At 40.1% G+C, this 19,581-nt stretch overlaps 1 protein-coding gene across 4 annotated transcripts in view; it reads left to right on the top strand.

Moving 5' to 3' along the window:
• The window catches only part of msh3 (mutS homolog 3 (E. coli)), a 122,287-nt gene that overhangs the window by 50,711 nt on the left and 51,995 nt on the right, over positions 1–19,581 (top strand). For all 4 annotated transcript variants that reach the window (XM_042334566.1, XM_007899764.2, XM_007899765.2 and 1 more), the window contains 4 exons: positions 629–745; positions 2,175–2,282; positions 6,747–6,861; positions 12,349–12,506. In XM_042334566.1, coding sequence (XP_042190500.1) covers positions 629–745; positions 2,175–2,282; positions 6,747–6,861; positions 12,349–12,506 — 498 coding nt within the window. The remainder of the gene's footprint in view (positions 1–628; positions 746–2,174; positions 2,283–6,746; positions 6,862–12,348; positions 12,507–19,581) is intronic.

Below are 19,581 nucleotides of genomic sequence, written 5' to 3'. Positions count from 1 at the left end.
TGATGATACTCTTTTACCTAAAGTGATCACATTTTTTTTGTGGTTGTTTGGTGACCTCTCTGGGCTTTGTCTTTGGGAACGATTTTGAAATTATTTGCAAAGATAAGTGCTCTCTCTCTAAACAGAGAATATTTTATTTGCTTTTTGAACTGCTTGGGCATTGTTGTCCGTCAACTTGATTATTTTGTTTTGTTTGTATTTACAAAAATACAAGTTTCAATGGATCGAGACCAAGATGATGCTGAACCTGCTGGGTTTACTTGATACTTGGTTGTTGTTGGAGTTGTTTGTCACATAGTCAGTATCCCCATTCATTTCGATAAATGAAAGGAAAATTGTGATTTTTTTGTNAAAAAAATTGATGTTTGGGCTGCACAGCTCTTCAATTTATCGCACAATGCAAACCTTCTCTTCAAGTGTGTGTACCTTAGTGACTGAGTGCTTCCTGTAGTATAATGAACTGCACTGACTGTGGGTCTTGTATGTTAATGGGATTTTTATTTTCTCCATTGATTATTTTTTCCAAGGCTAATTCAGAAAGAAGCTGCTGTGAGTTTGATTTCCTCTACTGCTGACATAACCGATTGATTGGTAACCTTGATTTTCTCTCTCTTTTTTAAATCCACAGTACAAAAGCCCTGTGCCGTTTCCATACTCCGTTCATTGCGGAGCAGCACAAGCGTCTGTTGCAGCTTCGAGAGCAGCTCGTCCTTGACTGCAGCGTAGAGTGGCTGAACTTACTGGAGTAGGTACAGAGGATTGAGCTTGAAGGGAAAACTAGAGCTAAGAGATTAGAAAATGGGTGTCTGTGTTACATAAACCAATCATTGAATACTATAACATGTACCAGTGACCCCACCCCTCAGTTATCACCTCAATACTCTTATTGGTCTCCTAAAGATGCTTGTTTCTCAACGTGTGGCTTAGTGATGTAAAAATCCGGGAAATGCAGGTAAATCAGTCTGAAAGGATTAGCGTTCAAAAGAGCCAGCACCGACACGATTGGCTGAATGGCTTTCTTCTGTGCTATAAATTTCTAGGGTTCTATAGATAGCGCCTTTCACATAGGATGAATATCTCGAAGTATTCCACAAAATGAGAATAATTAGAAACTAAATCAATATTACTGTATGGGCAAACAATGGCAGGTAATTTAACATCGCACAAGCAGTATGAGGGAGGCACAGTAACCAGGATAACTGAGAGAAATCTTCCACCTTTGCTTAAAATAGTATCAGTGGAAGTGTTAACGTCCACCTGAATAACAAGACACTTTGGACCTAGATTTGATAATTCATTGTGAAAATGGTTAATCAGCAATAAAATAAGATTGAATAATACTTGCATTCAATATAGTGGCTTAACATGTTGATGCATCTCTAATAGTTTTAACAAAAAGAGTTACTTTGAAGTGTAGTGACTGCTATGATGAAGATAGACATGGAAACCAGTCTGCGTCAGCCATGTTTCACAAACTATGTGGACAATTACTTAGAATTTTTTTTGTGGGTGCGTTGAATATTGTGTAAAGGTGGAATATTAGTCTGAATCTTAAATAGAATATTAGATTTGCAATACAGGGACAAAGTGTACTTTCATTCTCTAATTGCACTGATGTATGACTAGCTTTTCACTGTTTCAGAACCCTAGCTTCTCATTGATCTCCTTGTTTGCCCTTTTAAACTCCTGTCCAATGGGTCCAGTTAAACCAGATTCAAATGTTGTGATTTGCTGGCACTTATTTACCTCATGGTTAGGATTTGCAATTTTGAAGAGGATAAACCACAGTATTTCTACGTTACTTTCTATGTAAGAGTTTCTACATTAAGTACTAGTTAGTGCTGGCGTTTTGGCATAAAACTTCCACATCCACTTGTATATTTCAAGAATCGAATGTGAGACAAAGCAGAACTTCAAAGAGGCACGTTTAATGCTGGATAAATCTGCAGAAATGCCAGCTCAATGGATGTCTTTATGTTTCCCAAATCTAACGTGTTGTATGTGTGATGGTCTAAGAATAAGCAGTGAGGTGCAGTTTTATTAGATATCTAGATTGTGTAACTGTTTCTTATGGGAAATGAATTGAAATAAAATAGTCATGTTTACTGAGGAATATTTTATTGCATGTTTATTTTTTCCATACTAGGTAATGTTTACTTTTTTTTTAAATTCAGTCAGTTTGGCGAGCATTATCATGCAATACGAAAGGCAACCAGTCACCTGGCAACCATTGACTGCATCTTCTCATTGGCAGCAGTTGCCAAGCAAGGAGGATATTGCAGGTAATAATAATTAATAAAGAATGTTTTTATTATCCGGTCTCTTGCCTGCTGTTCAGAGTTCCTTCTGTTTCTGCTCTGATTCTGCGGTATTTGTCTCTGTCTGGCATCTGTTGGCTACTTGGATCCTTTCTTCCAGACTAATTACAACGATAAACCTTGATATAACGCCTTATCATGTCGACAAAACTTTTCAAAGCGCTTCACAGGATTTACTGCACTGTGTAGTGACTTTATTTGTAGGGAAGCACAACATCCAATTTGCACACAGCTAGGTCCCACAAACAGCCATGTCGTGAATGACCAGTTATTTCTGGGGAGACTGTTGGTCTGTACTGAAACCGTGCAAGCTGAGTTTCTGCTCTATATATTCTTATCAGTGAATCAACATATCTGCTTATGGTATGATTCTCAATGCATGCTGTTCATGCGTGACTCTGATGGTTGAACATCCCTTGTTAATAGTATATTATTTCACAAGGTCACCGGGAGGGAAGCAATTGCAGGTTGACAATGAGATCACAAAGCTTCATATTATACTTAATCGTTCATGAATATAGGTAATTGTATGGCTGGCTGTGCAAATAGGTCATTGCAACTGTTGTGATTATAGTATTGGGACGTTAATATCCTAAAACTAAAGAAGAGAAGGCGGTGAGGATTAACGAGCATCATACTATACATCCAAGGGTCAGATATAATCCTTTTACGAGTGAATATGGATACTTTGAAAATCAAACAGTGACGAATTGTGCAGGAATGGCATCAGGGGAAATTTCTTGGTTTGTTATTTAAATATAACGCAGGCAGGGAAATAGGAAATAAAACAAGAAATTGATTGATATTTTAGGATGATGTTAGAGGGAGTAGTAATAATAAATAATAATCCTTGCATTTGATACAGCTCTTTATCATGGCTTCGAGACATCTCAAAGCGCTGCACAGAATATACTATAAAGTGAATTAACTGTATATTTTGTGGGTGAAAAAGTAGTGATGGATCACCTGGAGGCGTTTGATGTGTGTGGGGGGGGGGGTTGCTGTAGTGTAATAAGATACTAGTTTGGGGCATGGAAACGTTTTCCATTGGATTTACTTTTCCATTGGATTTACACTAATTGTCTAATATGCCAAATGCACATAGCAGCAAATTACCATCGTTTTAGCAGTTCTCCACCAAACGTGGGGTGTGTTCAGAATAAAACCATTTTAGTGGAAATGGTGTCGAGCAGTAGGATTCTCACCTGTACAGTAAAAGAGTGGAGGATGTGAATTACATTGGGGTCGCTCGATTGTTGCCACTTAAAGCTCTCAGCCCATTCATTGGATGGTACAAGAACTTAAGCAATCCAATTGAGTTATTGAGCAGTATTCCCTTGTAGGTGATGCTGATAGCTGGCCCTCTCCTGGAGCTCACTTCACTACCTTTTTTCTACTGATTTGGCTCTGAGGTCTTTTGTTTTTCCCAGTGGTGGGTGGGGGGAACTTGCCCTAAAATTGGAACGAGTGGCACCAAAACAGGGCATTCGGCCCAACTAGTTCATGCTAGTGTTTATGCTCCAAAGGAGCCTCCTTCCATCCTTATCCTCCCTCCCTCGTCTCTTCCATACCCCTCCATTCCATTCTTTCTTGTATATGCATTGTTTCCTCTCAAATGTATTAATGCAGAGACAAGAGCTCCAGGACGCTATCCAGGGTGAAGGGCAAGTTGTTGTTGCCTTAAAATGAATTAAATAGCAATAAGTTCAATTATATCTATATTTTAATGTTTAAATAAGTTAAACAGCATGCATGTAAGGTTCGGTTCTAGTTCCTCTAACATCACTGCATTCGGTTAGCTTGACATCTTTGGTGTTGTAAGGAATTCAGTCCACTTTCAGCTCACTGATTTTTCTGCATCAAGAGATCCAGGACAATTTTAAGCCACTCTGGAATGATTCAATTATTTGCGATATATTAAGCAGTTTCCCAAGCTTTTAAAGTACCAGCTACTGACTGATGCATCAGAAAGAAATACATTTGCTTTTAAGCATTTATCTAAAGAGAAAATGTTACTTGTTCACTTGGTTAAAGCTGGTGGAATAAAAGCAAAAGTTCTACCAGCATCTGAGTCGCTTTCTGAGACTTTAGCCCTGTCATATTCCATTTGCTGGGTAGAATCTATAGGAGGGCATCAGCGCCATGACACTGTGTACTGAAGTTTAAGCTTGAGATTAAAGGGGATACTTTTTCTCCAGACAACAAAACACAAATAGTGAAAATTAGAGAAATGAGTTAACCTGAAGTGACAAGCACTTTGTGCAGAAAGGTTACATTGTCCAGTGGTCCTACCAGTGAGTCAAGCAACTTTTCATGCGTCTAGCTCTTGCTTTATTCAATCTATTAAATTTACTTCAAATTAAGTGGCAGTACTTGATGTATTTCTTAATCCGGATGTTTGTGTTGCTAATTTGCGGAAATAGCACTCCAACGAATCTGGTTTTTGAGAGGGTTTCTGTTGAGTCAGAGTGATTTGTTGATGTGCATCTTGTTACCAGAAGGAATTCCCCCATAGATTTCTTAGTTAGGTAATCTGTTAAGAAGAACAGTGTGTGAAATTGACCCCCTGTATATGGTATAAGATCTGGGGGTGAACAATGTGTGTATGTCTTGTATGATAAGATGGGAGTACTATGTGTTAGTACTGTAGTGTATTGATCAGAGCTTTGTATTACTGTTGATCAGTGCTATTTTCTACCCCTCTGGTACCCCGCAGTGGGCATTGTTCATGTGTGAGCTTCGGTAATGTTGGCTGGCCACTTGACTGTGGAAGACATTATAGCTGAAGCTAATCTCTTCCCACATTTAGAAACTGTAGTGGATTCTGTAGAGGGACCAGGAGCAGGTTCCATGTCTGATTTTCCCCTCCCTAACTATGTGTGGATTTTCCCCTCTCTCATCCTATTGACTTGTACTCTCGCTTCTGCATGCGAATTGTAGGTTAAAGCCCCAAGTCGGAACTTTGAACTCAATGGCTGTCAGTGTATTGTTGGAGGTGTTATCCTTTGGATGAGACTTTATATTGAGGGGTCGTCTGTCTGTTCAGGTGGATGTTAAAGATCCTATAGTATTATTTGAAAAAAGAAGGGAATTTCTCCCAGTGTCCTGACCAACAATCCCCCAAATAAAATAGGTTATTAAATGTGGCTGTCCTGTGTGCAATTTGGTTGTTATGTTCGCCTACAAAAATACAGCGTCGTTACACTTTACAGTAAATCCTTTGAAGCGCTTTGAGATATCCTCCTAACATGAAGGTATTATATCAAATGGAAGGAATATTATTCTTACAATAAGATTATTATTAAGGCTGGGACACATTTAGCCCTCCTATTCCACCCATGGCTGACACCAGCAATCTCAGCAAGGACCAGAATTCGAACCACCAAACTCCAAATCCATAAGGTGCACCTGTATCCTCTACACCAGTGGCTCTCAACCTTTTTGGTTTCAGGCCCTATCGGTAAACCTTGATAGACTGTCACGACATGGTAAATGCCTTTAGTGCAAAAAACACATGATTTACTAATATTTCTTATCCATGATATATAGTATACACTGAATACAATAAGCACTAAATGCAGCATATTAAAATATAATACTTAAGTATTTGTTTTATAAAGCCTAAGTTCCACTTAATCAGAAATCTGAGCTTGATGAATTTATTAAAGTTTAGGGTAAAAGAATTTCCCACTATCACTGCTACATGCAAAAGACCATTTTAGGAATTTCTCCATTTTACTGATGACAAGACTCGCTTCTCTGATTAAAACACACTTCAAACTGCCCACTGCACGATGACAGTAAAATAGTAAAATGATGGAACGTCAGATTTGACTGGCCTAGTGGCTGGCACTTGCTGCTGTTTAAATAACTTTATTACACAGCTTCTGCAAGAACGGCAGGTTCTAAATTCTCAACGTTGCACAACAATTGCTATGCTGTTCATATTAATCTAACGAATGGCCTTTGTAACTATCGGCCATGACAGTCCCCGGTTGTTGTCGAACATCAAGGATTTAGAACCTGCAGTTCTTGCGGTTGCTGTTCTCGTGGTAGCAGCTCATTCACATCATTAACATGCAGTGTAACACTAGTGGCATTCATTTTTAAAAGATTGTAAAATTATTACATTTTCTAAATCTGTTTGCAACCCTTTGATGCATTCTGGTGATGAAATTTTGGGTTGTGATCACAGGTTGAGAAACCCTGCTCTCCACCATCAAGGCTGCAACTGATCAGTGCTATTTTTGGTCAACTATTTAATACTAAACCTTGTTGACCTCCAACCTGATAAGAACAATAACAAACAAAACTCCAAAACAAAGAGTGGAGAATCGCATTGTTGGGCTGTGATCTTGATGGTTCAGGATATATAGCAGGAATAAGCATATTTCATCAAAGTATTAAATAATGCATTTAATTGTACAGGCCGATTGTACTGGAAGAGGAGAGACAGCTTGTGATCAGGACTGGCAGGCACCCCGTGATTGATATACTCCTGGCAGAACAGGAGCAGTATGTTCCAAACAACACTGACCTACACGTGAGTAAACAGTTTCTATTGCCTCATTTTGCGTTTGCAGTTGGGAGAGCTGCTCACATTACTTGCTGCAGCAGAGGTTCACAAATCATACCAAGAGCTGGTCAAATTATCATGGTCATTGATCTCGATGGGATGCCATTGCCGGCTGAACAACCCAAATAAAATGTCTGCATGGTTCAATCCTGGACAATGATCCAACATTCAGGAAGCCTGGCAGTTTTGAACCACAAACAAGTATAGAAATGATGGCGAGAGGTATAGTTTTAATGGCTAAAAATATAGGATAAACAAAATGCCTGGGTGTATTTCTGGCACCCATTTACATCGCAATTGCCCAGGTTATTAAAGTAAAGAGGTCCATTGCCTGGATCAATGTTTCTTGACTTATAAAAGAAGCTGAGAAGATTGTAAAATAGGACATTACTTTTAAACAAGGACATTCAGATCATGGTTCAGAGATTAAAGATCAAAATGTATGTGGAGTCCTGCAGCTCAGTGGTAAGAGCACTCACCTCACAAGCGAGACACCTGGGTTCAATTCCAGGTTCAATTCTTAGCCCTGGCCTGGTCTGTCCTTTTGAGCACCAATGGTGCATTTAAACAAATAGCCCTGCACAAAGGTAATGACTGGCAATATGGAGTCAAGTCAGCCTTTCCTGAAATATAATTTCATTAGTATTCAGAGTTCTCCATGATGATTGTAATTGGCAGCAATTTGGCTTCAGCGCACACCATTGAGAAGGGTTGCTACCTGATTCAAACCGCCGATATCTCTTCGGTTGACACCCCCATGATATGCAAAATTATGTGGCACATTAAAATTTTATCAAATCTTAGTTGAATGCACCAAGTCATATGGATTACAACTTAGCAAACACAGTGCATAATATCGATAAACAATGAATTTTAAAACAAAGCACGATTGTAATATCAAAGCTTTTGCAATCGAAAATGAATTTTACTGTTCCAAGTAAAGTGCTCAAAGGGAATTAATCCCCAGTGGTGAAGTTTTCCTTTCATTATTGCTAGCTCTTCTTCACACTGACTTGTGCTATGTTATACTGGAATATTTGGGCTTCCTTTATGCTTACAGTCACATAAGTGACATGGGTAGCTTTGAAGAGTCAGAAGAAAAACAAGAACTTCCATTTCCATTGTGCTTTACTGAAATGAAATGTCTCAAGGTAATTCACAGGCAATCACTGTAAAGTGTGGTGACTATATTTGACTGGGAACTCATTATCCATTTTGCACCAACACACCACGCCCCCCACCCCCACCGCCCAGCTAAGGCACTAGGTCAAACTCCCTCCCCTTTCCGAATAGTCTCATAGGATCTTTACGGTCCAACCAAAATGAGTTAGGCAGCTCCTCCACTTAACGTGACCGAAAACTGGCAATAGAGGAACATTTTTATATCAATAAGTGTCCAAATTATACCTTTCTTATAGAATCATAGAATTATACAGCACAGAAGGAGGCCATTCGGCCCATCGTGTCTGTGCCAGCACTTTGAAAAGAGCTATCCAAATCAATCCCACTCTCCTGCTCTCTCCTCATAACCCTGCAAACTTGTCCTCCCCAAATAATTATCTACTTCTCTCTTAAAAGTTGTTATCGAATTAGCTTCCACCACCAATTCAGGTTCAGGCAATGCATTCCAGATCCAAACAACTCGCTGTGTGAAAAAATTTCTCCTCTGTTTCTTTTAACAACTATTTTAACCCACCCGCCAATGGAAATAGTTTCTTCTTGTTCACCCTGTCGAATCCCCTCATAATTTTGAAAACTTCTATTAAGTCTCCTCTTAATGTTCTCTGCTCCAAGGAGAATAATCCTAGCTTCTCCAGGCTGTCCTCATAACTGAAGTCCCTCATTCCTGGTACTATTCTGGTAAATCTCCTTTGCATTCTCTCCAATGCCTTGACATTCTTCCTAAAGTGTGGGGCCCAGAACTGAACACAGTACTCTATCTGAGGCCTAACCAGTGTTTTATAAAGGTTCATCATAACTTCCTGGCTTTTGTATTCTATGCCCCTATTTATAAAGCCTAGTATCCCGTATGCTTTCTTGACAGCTTTATCTACCTGTCCTGCCAACTTTCAAAGATTTGCTTATATGAACCCACGGGTCTCTCTGTTCCTTCATCCCCTTTAAGATTGTACCATCTAGCTTATACAGCTTCTCCTCATTCTTTCTCCCAAAATTTTTAATCCTATTTTTTAAATTGGTTTAACCCACGTGCCCTGTCATTGACTTGAGCAGGCAGTCAGCTCTGACTTCCCATTCTCGAGGGGCTTGCTTGTGTCCTAGCGGACTAGCATGTGTAGTGGAATATCCTCAAATGTGAATAACCACAGGCAACCTCTGAGAAGATAAATCTCAGTCAAACCAAGTCTTCAAATGTAATCAAGAAAAGTCTCAAAGTTATCATTCGAACATAACAATTTCCGTTATCCAGATCAGAGTTCCAGAAATGATCAGGTACCAGGAAGTCTGGGACCATGGTGTTCCTTTGAGTATTTGATTATCTATGTGTTTTTATTAAATCTTCATCACCTCCAGTCTTGCAGTTCACCAGATATTCATCTAACTCCTTGGTCAATTAGCATTAGTATCTGCCACACTTGTAACAGACGCATTTCTTCTAATATCTAAGGGCTCATCCATTGTACACGATAGCTCCCTGACAAAGTTCAGCTTTAAGTAGCTTATTCCACTCTATATTCCATTATTTTAAAGACCCGAGACTCTTTTTGCTAATGAAACAAGCCCATTTCTACAATTTTAAACCTTAAGTCCCATAATTGCTCATGTCACTGTTCTCTAAATCCTGCCCAATACATTTGGTCATGCTGGAGGTGAGTTGCTCAAAATTGATTCCAATATAGTGGAACTTTTATTGTCCAGCACGTTAAGGAAGTTTTGGAGAGGCGAGTGAGAGCAAGAAGTTTGTAGTTGAAGTGGTCAGGGCAGAGATGGTGTGGTCTTTATTAGTTCTTGAATCTAGTTCATTCTCTGTTTGTGTAATCCCCATCCTCCTACTGCAACGTGTCTGCCTCCGACCTGAAACACTTGAACTTTGGGCTCTAAGGTGCAATGTTTGTTAATTGGGTAATTGCATTAAACTACGCAGATTGGCTGCTGTGTTTACCCAGAAAGCACACAGTCCTTCCGCTTTACAGTATTTCCTGTGATGTGCTTTGAGACGTGCTCCCAGTGTAAAAGGTGCTATATCAAATATAAGGTTATCATTATTGTAATTTTGACTTTGATTTTCGGACCTTACATTTTAGACCCTAGTTTAAAATGTTGAAAATGATTCCTTTTTGCTGTATAAGTTTGCAGGATATTCCAGTGAAGAGGACCCAACATGATCTCTTGCCACAAGTCTTATACAAGAGGCTACTACTGTACAAACAAAAGATCTTAAAGCAAAACTTTTCTGTGACTATTCCTAATCTGGGTAGCCTAACTTTATTTAGCTATGTGGGTGGCAACAATTTGTCTTTCTCCTCTGCTCGTGGTACAACATCCTTTTTATTTCTAACTGCAACGAACGGTCTGACACTTTGCTGTAGTAATCAATTTGAACGAGTGAATGCACCTACTGGTTAATGTGTGGAGAGTACATGATGAGTCGATTTTAGTGTGATTTACATCGTAAGAATCGTCTAGCCTTGTTATTTACAAAGTTACATTGAAATATGGTCAGTACCACACACTAAATGTAAATTGATCCACGGGAATAGACTATTGTGCTTTGTTATTTACTATTACTTTGTGACAGCTCTTTATCTTTTTATTCCCACATCTTTGCTGTTCCTCCATATCGTTTAAACCCTTACTTTCCAAATGTATCCATCTTTTGCCCACAAGATATACAGTCAATTCACTTTACAGTTAGTTCTGTGAAGCGCTTTGAGCTGTCTCAAAGACGTGATAAGTCGCTATATCACATGCAAGGATTAGTTCCCCTCCCCAACTCTTCCCTCCACAAGCTGCAGATCATCCAGAACTCTGCAGCTCGTGTCCTCTCCCGTACCAGTCTCTGTGACCCCATCACCCCCACCCTCACCCGGCTCCACTGGCTCCCCATCCCTCAGAGGATAGAGTTCAAAATCCTTGTCCTAGCCTTCAAGGCCCTCAACGACCTTCCTACCTCTGTGACCTGCTGACCCCAGATTAATCTATCTGCTCCCTCCGCTCAGCAGGCCATGGCCTGCTCCACATCCTCGGCCCCACCATCAGTGATCGGGCCTTCAGCCTTTCTGTCCCCATCCTTTGGAAGTCCATCCCACATTCCTTTGCCTCTTTCAAGACTCATCTCAAAACCCTCCTCTTCGACCGTGCCTTCGGCCACCCTCCCTGCCCTCCACCCTCCCCGATCCCAACCCACAGCTTGGGTCCAAATCCTTGACTGTCCAGTGCCTTTGGATATCCTCTCGACATGAAAAGCACTACACAAATGTAATTTTGTATTGTATTAATATTATTATCTGTCTCTCCATTTTTCATTCAACGATTGTGGTCATTTTAATTTGAAATGGGATCTAAAGTAATGGGACTGGAGACTAGTTATAGTCACATTACTGTAAAACTTTGCCTCCTTACACACAGCGCTGTGTCTCTTCGCTCCGGGATGCTACCCCAAGTGAAGAACGCCATATAAATGCTTGCTGTTGTAGTCGTCGTCTTCAGTTTAATCTCCATGAAGTATCTGAAATATTTCACGTAATTGGCATTGTCACATATCGTGTAAGCCCTGCTGATGCCCAGAGGTCACGGGGACCTAATTTGCTGGCAAACAATTTCCCAAATATAATTGGTTATTCACTTCATGGCTGTTTATGGGACAGCCATGAAGTGAATGACCACTTTTATTTGGGACATTGCCGTGCGCAAATTGGCTGCTGTGTTTGCCTACAAAATACACCAGTCCTGTTAATCCTGTGAAACGCTTTGAGAAGTCTTCCCAACGTAAAAGGTGTTATATGAAATGTGAGGCTTGTTCATCATTCTTTTTGTGGGTGTGAGTTCAGATTTTCCCATGTACTTAAATTGCTCGTCAGGTTTACCTCTGTCGCAGTGAATTACTCTTCTCGTTGATCAGTGGTTTGGGATTCATATCCTCCATCTATGCGCACTACACTGAAAACGTAGGTTAGTCACCTGTGACAAGATACAAGCTATGTAACAACAACAAAATTACATTTGTATAGTGCCTTTCACGTCGGGAGGATGTCCCAAGGCGCTGGACAGACAGACAGCTGGGGTTCGGGGTGGGAGAGGGTGGAGGGCAGGGGGGGAAGCAGGGAGATCGAAAGCACAGTCGAAAAGGAGGGTCTTGAGATGGATCTTGAAGATGGTGAGGGAGGGGGTGAGGCAGAGGGACTACAGAATGGAGTTCCAGAAATGTCCTGAAAGCGCTTAAATCTGGTGAGAGTGTCCGCCGGATTGTGCACTGATCTTCTTGTTCTTTTTCAGGGAGATGGCCAGAGAGTGATGGTAATTACTGGACCTAACATGGGAGGAAAGAGTTCTTACATCCGACAGGTGGCCTTGATCACCATCATGGCGCAAATTGGGTCGTATGTCCCTGCAGAGGAGGCTGTGATTGGCATTGTGGACAGTATTTACACGAGGTATGAACTGAATTTCTCAAAGGGATTGTGCAGCAGAATGATTTATCTCTCGGCACGTTCAACGATATTTCACAGCAGTCAGAATATTTACCCACACTCTACTGAATCACTGATTGAAATGTGACACTGTTTTGTGTGGATGTTGCAACACAGATTATATTTGAGATGATCATTTTGCAGAATGCATACCTTAAAAAGATTCAAATTCCTGAGCTGATTAATTCAGGAGATGGTTCGTTTCATAGGGAAAAAAATACGAATAAAAATTTTGGTTTGTCAGACATAAATTTAATCCTGTTAGAGTAACAGATACAGTTACACTGTTGCATCAACAGTACAGTGCTGTGACCAATAATCCACTCCCTTTGTTACTCAGCACATTTGATTTCAGTAGTTTCTGGTACAAATTCCGTCTGGATTTTCATCCGGATTTTCACAATAGAAATCCCAGCTGGAATTGAATGATAAGATCTGATCCTGCAATGCCTTTGGATCAAAAGTGAATCTTTGACTGTACCTTTGCTCAAGAACTGAAAAGGAACTGAAAAAAGAAATAAGAGGGGCAGAGAGATTGTATGAGAAAAGATTAGCGGTAGCATATTTCAATTTCACAATTATGAGGGTATTTGATAGGGTGAACAAGGAGAAACTATTTCTACTGATGGATGGGTTGGTAACCCGAGGACACCGATTTAATAATAATAATAATAATAGTCCTTGCATTTGATATAGCGGTTTTCACATCTTCTAGAGTCTCAAAGCGCTTCATGTAATAGACTATAAAGTGAATTGACTGTATATTTGTTGGCGAAATGTGGCAGCCAATTGCGCACAGCAGTATTCCATAAACTGTTGTGGATTGAAATGACCAATTTATTATTTTTTTGAGGGATTATTATCAGGTGTGTGGAGTAAGGAAACTTGCCCAAGGTTTCGCCCAACTGGGAATCGAACCCAGGTCTCTCGCTTGCAAAGTGAGTGCTCTAACCACTGAGCTACAGGCTCCACAAAAATATTTGTTAAAAGAGGCAGAGGTGAGGAGAAATTTTTTCACACAGCAAGTTGTTTGGATCTGGAATGATTTCCTGAAAGGGTGGTGGAAGCCGATTTGATAATGTTTAGGAGAGAAGTAGATAATTATTTGGGGAGGATACGTTTGCAGGGTTATGGGGAGAGAGCAGGGGAGTGGGATTTGTTTTGGATAGCTCTTTTCAAAGAGCCGGCACAGACAAGATGGGCCGAATGGCCTCTTTCTGTGCTGTATGATTCTATGATTTCGCCCACAAATATACGGTCAATTCACTTTACAGTCTATTCTGTGAAGCGCTTTGAGACGTCAAGAAGACATGAAAAGCGCTATATCAAATGCAAGGATTATTATATTATTCTAAAGTCTAGGCTGACTGAAATTCCAGTGCAATTCTGGGGCAGTACTACATTGTTGGTGGTGCAGTCATTCAGATGAGGTGTTAAACTGAGGTCCCCTCTCTGCCTGTTTTTCAAGTGGACCTTAAAGATCCCATATCTCTGTTTGCTACTTTATTGTTTTCTGAATCCCTGCAAACTAGTCTTGTAATCTGTCAAATATTTATGTTGAAATACTCTGATTCCTCTAGCACTCTCCCACGTTTGTTGATATCACCTTTATGGCTAATGTTTGTCAACTGCCTGTGAGAACTTGGAACATGCCTGATCCTTTAATGTGATTTCTGTGTGATGAAACCTGGTGTGAGTTTCAGCTGGTAAAGATCTAGTGTTTGTGATTGATCACATCTCATTCTAGCATCGTTGAAGGTTGTTCTTATTATCACTACACGATGCACCTTTGCCCATCTTTGCTTTTCAACTAGGTTTATCTAGGTAAGTGCTTTCAGATGTTCTCCTGATTCGAAAGTCGTTATATCAATGTAAATTGTATTACTCAATATATTAAACTATTAGGGGTAAATTTGTGATTTCATAATTAGCTTATCAAATCAACTAATAATTATGAAATAATTATCGACTGGTTGCAGGGCTGAACACTCTTTGGTATACAGGTTTGTTCCAGTTGGACTTTTTGAAAATCGTTCATCTGCCCTTGGGTTTCATCGTAATGATTAAACCCGACAATGCGTTGGAAAGTTTTAAGATGTCCTTTCAACATGAACCTCGCTTTGTCAGCTACTATGATTATTATTTTGTTTATTTGTATTTTGCACAATGGACAATTATCTAGATAATCTATGGACTTCCTTTCCTCTACCCCTCCGTCTTGCCCCCTCTCTATCTGCCTAAGTTGTGGAGTCCTGTAGCTCATCCCACCTATTCATGGAAATTCTAGAGATATTTGTTGGAATGCAATGTGCACTCTCTCCCTGGAGGGACTCATCACTGCTTCCCTAATTACAGGGAGTATTAGGTGCAGGTTGGCAGGAGTTAAGGTTTGGGAACTACAGGGTGTGCTTTGGGGTATTGCTGGAGTTAACCAGCTAATACATTAGAATATACAGCACAGAAACAGCCCATTCGGCCCAACTGGTCTATGCCAGTGTTTATGCTCCACAAGAGCCTCCTCCTGCCGTTCCCCAACCAAGCCTTCAAGCATAACCTTCTATTCCTTTCTCCCTCATGTACCTATCTAGCTTCCCCTTAATTATATCTATGCTATTTGCCTCAACAACTCCTCGTTGTAGCATGTTCCACATTCCCGATACTCTCTTTGTGAAGAGATTTCTTCTAACTTCCCTATTTGATCTATTTGTAACTATTTTATATTGATGGCTCCTGGTTTTGGTCTCCCCACAAGTGGAAACATCTTCTCTATGTCTACCCTATCAAACCTTTCATCATTTTAAAGACCTCCATCAGGTCAGCCCTTACCCTCTTTTCAAGAGAAGAGTCCAAGCATGTTCAGCTTTTCCTGATAGGTATAACCTCTCAGTTCTGGGATCATCCTTGTGAATCTCCTTTGCACCCTCTCCATTGCCTCTACATCCCTTCTAAAATGTGGAGACCAGAACTGCACACAGTATTCTAAGTGTGGTCTAACCGAGGTTCTAAAGAAGTATTGCATAGCTTACCATTGAGGACATTACCTGGCAAGCTTTCCTGTTGCTTGTCCAGCTGGACCAGCCCACCCATTAGGGCTTTGGCTTCCAGGGACCTGATTGCAAAGAGTCCCTGCCCTAGTGAATGCTCTGCCCTTCAAAGTCCTGCCGATGAGCCAGCCTGGCTATGGCTGTGGGTTCACAGTGGCCGCAATATGTGTTCAATTCAAACCATGACCATTGTATATTTTAAATTGTGTCCTAGAATTTAGGTGTATTCTTAATCTTCATCTCTTTTCAAAAAGTAAACTTGTTCCATACTTTAGTGCTTGAGGCATTTACCATCAATGCAAACTAGTGTGCTATCTGCACGTACAGTTTCTACCGAAAACAAGGGCAGAGTTCTTTTTCGGCTTCAGTTATTTTAGTGCTGTTCTTTTATCTAACTCCAAAAAAATTTGAAAACAGCCCTAGTTTTCACTTTGTGCATTCCAAATAGACATTGGTTACTATGTCGACAGCAGTTTGTAATCTAAAGAGACTTTAAATTCATACAACGACTGACCAAATTCACCACAAGTACAAGAATAGCTAGGATCTGCAAGACATCAGATATCCAAGGGTTTGCACCAAGGCATCAATGAGAAATTAGAGATAATGGAAGCATTTTAGAATTTCCTGGAAGACCAAAGCTTATGGTGGTTGCATAAAATTTAATTCAGATAATGATAAAACACAGCATTCCCCCCACTATCTCAAACAGTATGTTAGCCAGAATGCTAAATTAGCCAGTATGTTAATGAGACTTATTCCAAAAAAGTTTTATAATGCAATCAAATGATGAAAGACATCCTTCTTTCAAAATAAAATTGAAATGTCTTCTATCGCTTGATTGCATTATAAACATGTTTGTCAATTATGAGTTACTTGAAAGAAAGGAATGTCATGATGACCTTGAGTGATTAAAAAAAACTTGTGGTTATTGAAGAACAAATGCAGGGAATTGTCCTCGTTTCAGTTAATAGAGCAAATAAGAGAGAAAATGGGCTGTAAATTAGCCTGGTTAACCAAGCCCAAGATACGCCTGCATCCCTCTGGAACAGTCCCATGCTGGGCTCTCAGTTCCTAAAATCTAAGTAACCAATTCAGAATATTCATATGTAATTTCTTATTAGTACTAATAAGTTAAACGTTCACAACTAATGCTGCCAACAAGAATCAGTAATAATAATAATAATAATCCTTGCATTTGATATAGCGCTTTTCACGTCGGGAGGATGTCCCAAAGCGCTTCACAGAATATACTGTAAAGTGAATTGACTGTATATTTGTGGGCGAACGCGGCAGCCAATTGCGCACAGCAGTGTCCACAAATAGTCGTGGATTGAAAATGCCCAATTTATTATTGTTTTTGGTTTTGGAGGGATTATTATTAAGCGTGTGGAGTAAGGAAACTTGCCCAAGGTTTCGCCCTGCCTGGAATTGAACTGAGGTCTCTCACTTGCAAAGCGAATGCTCTAACCACTGAGCTACAGGACTCCACCTTCAGAAGGGGACATAATTTAGTCAAAACTAAAGTTACTTAGATGATTTTGTACATTTACAAGTAACCTTGCTGCAAACACTTGATGGGTTGGGCCAGGCAGTAGCTACTTTAGGCAGGCTAAATTTGTCTATTGCAGAAATGCCACTGTAGATATTGGAACAGCTAAAGGTTTCCATAGAGGCAGATTTGAGTATTCTTTGCAATCTTGTGTTAAACAGTAAAACTTTGCATATGCTACCTAATTCCATCCCCCTCAAAGTTGTACAATTTACAATAATAACAGCAATGTTCTGTACTTTCTCCAGTATAGAACATTGTTTAAAGGATATGTGGAAGGTTTGGAAGGTCAGTCGACTTGCGTTTTTTTTTACTGGCTGTTTCCTGTTAATTTCCATGCTGACAAAGGTATTATTGTACTTGAAGCCATTCTGTTTACAGACAAGTTCTCATCCCCTTCACTGAGAAATGAGACCTTTAAACAAAAGTGTAGTGAAGTAGTTTCCCTGAACGTCTATGTTTCTAACCTATGTCAGTCTGGCTCAGTTAGTGTCAGAAGTCAGAAGGTTAGGTTCAGGTCCCTTGTTCGGACTTTGAACTCATATAGGCTAGGCTGACACTCCAGTGCAGTGCTGCGGATGTGTGGCATTGTTGGAGGTGCCTTCCTTCAGATATTATACCGAGGTCATTCACTTCATGGTGGTTTGTAGGACATTGCTGTGTGCCAGTTGGCTGCCCTGTTTCGCCCACAAAATATATAATCAATTCACTTTACATTATATTCTGTGAAGCACTTTGAGACGTCTCGAAGATGTGATAAGGCGCTATATCAAATGCAAGGATTATTATACAATACTGAGGCCCCTTGTGGTTATTTAAGTGGACAATGGTACTGTTTGAAAAGAGGAGGGAGTTTCTCAGGGTGTCTTGGTGAATAATTCTCCAGATAAAATTGATCATTCACTTCATGGCGGTTTGTGGGGCATTGCTGTGTGCCAGTTGGCTGCCGTGTTTGTCTAAAAATAAGAATATAATAATAATCCTTGCATTTGATATAGCGCTTTTCACGTCGGGAGGAAGTCCCAAAGCGCTTCACAGAATATACTGTGAAGTGAATTGACTGTATATTTGTGGGCGAACGCGGCAGCCAATTGCGCACAGCAGTGTCCCACAAACAGTCGCAGATTGAAAATGACCAATTTATTATTGTTTTGTTTTTTTGGAGGGATTATTATTAGGCGTGTGGAGTAAGGAAACTTGCCCAAGGTTTCGCCCTGTGCCTGGAATTGAACTCAGGTCTCTCACTTGCAAAGCGAGTGCTCTAACCACTGAGCTACAGGACTCACTGCACTTTAAGGTAAATCCTATGCAATCACATGCATGGATTATTCTGTTATACTGAAAGGATGTTATTTCAAATTGGATCTGAATGCTATTTTGTAAAGATCTTGGATCTACTTTGTTCAGATCAATGCCTTTGTAAAGCTGTAGGAATTTGTTCAATGATGCAAATATATGAATTATTACTAGTATAATCAAAACAGGATTAAATCAATGCCTCTGGTATTTTGCATTCTGAAATCAAATCTAAGGCAGGTAGTTATATCTGTGTAATGATTTGAGTCCCCAGACAGACCTATATTTAAGTAGATCATCAGAATTCTCTGCCAGTATATGTCGGCACTGATTTACAAAAAGTACAAAGCTCACAAAATAAAAATTCTGTCTATTCCACCCACTGAATTACTCAAGCGATTCAAAGCTCAGCATTTCCTATTATACATTGTAAGGATATAAATGCTCCTGGGAAGCCACTGCGACACTTTTTTAAAGAAAAAGTCTAAGTAATGACCACTTCAACTCTGGCTACAGTAGATGAAATAATATGCCAATTAGGTGAAAATGGTTAATTTGGGTGTGAGTTCTCCCCCCTCAAGTGCCTTTGCCATTGAATGGAGCATCTTTCACTCAGTGCTCTGAAGAGCATTGGATGCCGTTGCGTTAAATAGACCATCTGCTGGATGCTCCTGCTCTATTATCCTGCTCGGGCAACTCAAGCCCTACCTCAAAAGTAGATCAATCACATCACATCATTGCTGCTACTTTAATCTTCCATGATATCAGTTGTTACTCTTGTGATTTTGTTACATTTGGGCTGCAGCCACATGGCCTCTTTGTTTGGGACTGTCCGCTTTCAAGCCATGTTGAACATTATAGGAATGACAGCCTCTGGGTAAGGCCACGCTCTGGCCATGCACCTGGACGATGTGTGAAAAACACCCTTTTTGATTAACAGAAATTCCAAGCTAAAATTTTTTTTCGTAAAACAAATTTCACTGCATTAATGCAATCTTCAAGGCTGAAATGTTTCTTAGTGTTGGTTGCTACTCGTTGTGTGGAGGGGATAGAGTTTATGGGGAGGCGGTATAGGTGTTTGGGATGGAGGTTAAAAGATTTTGCATAAACAATCAAAGACAATTGAATAATTCCTTCAGCTGCCATC

This window comes from Callorhinchus milii, unplaced genomic scaffold (assembly GCF_018977255.1).
Source record: "Callorhinchus milii isolate IMCB2004 unplaced genomic scaffold, IMCB_Cmil_1.0 Scaffold1, whole genome shotgun sequence".
NCBI lineage: Eukaryota > Metazoa > Chordata > Chondrichthyes > Chimaeriformes > Callorhinchidae > Callorhinchus > Callorhinchus milii.
Note: the sequence above shows the minus strand (reverse complement) of the source record. Positions and strands in the feature narration are given on the sequence as shown.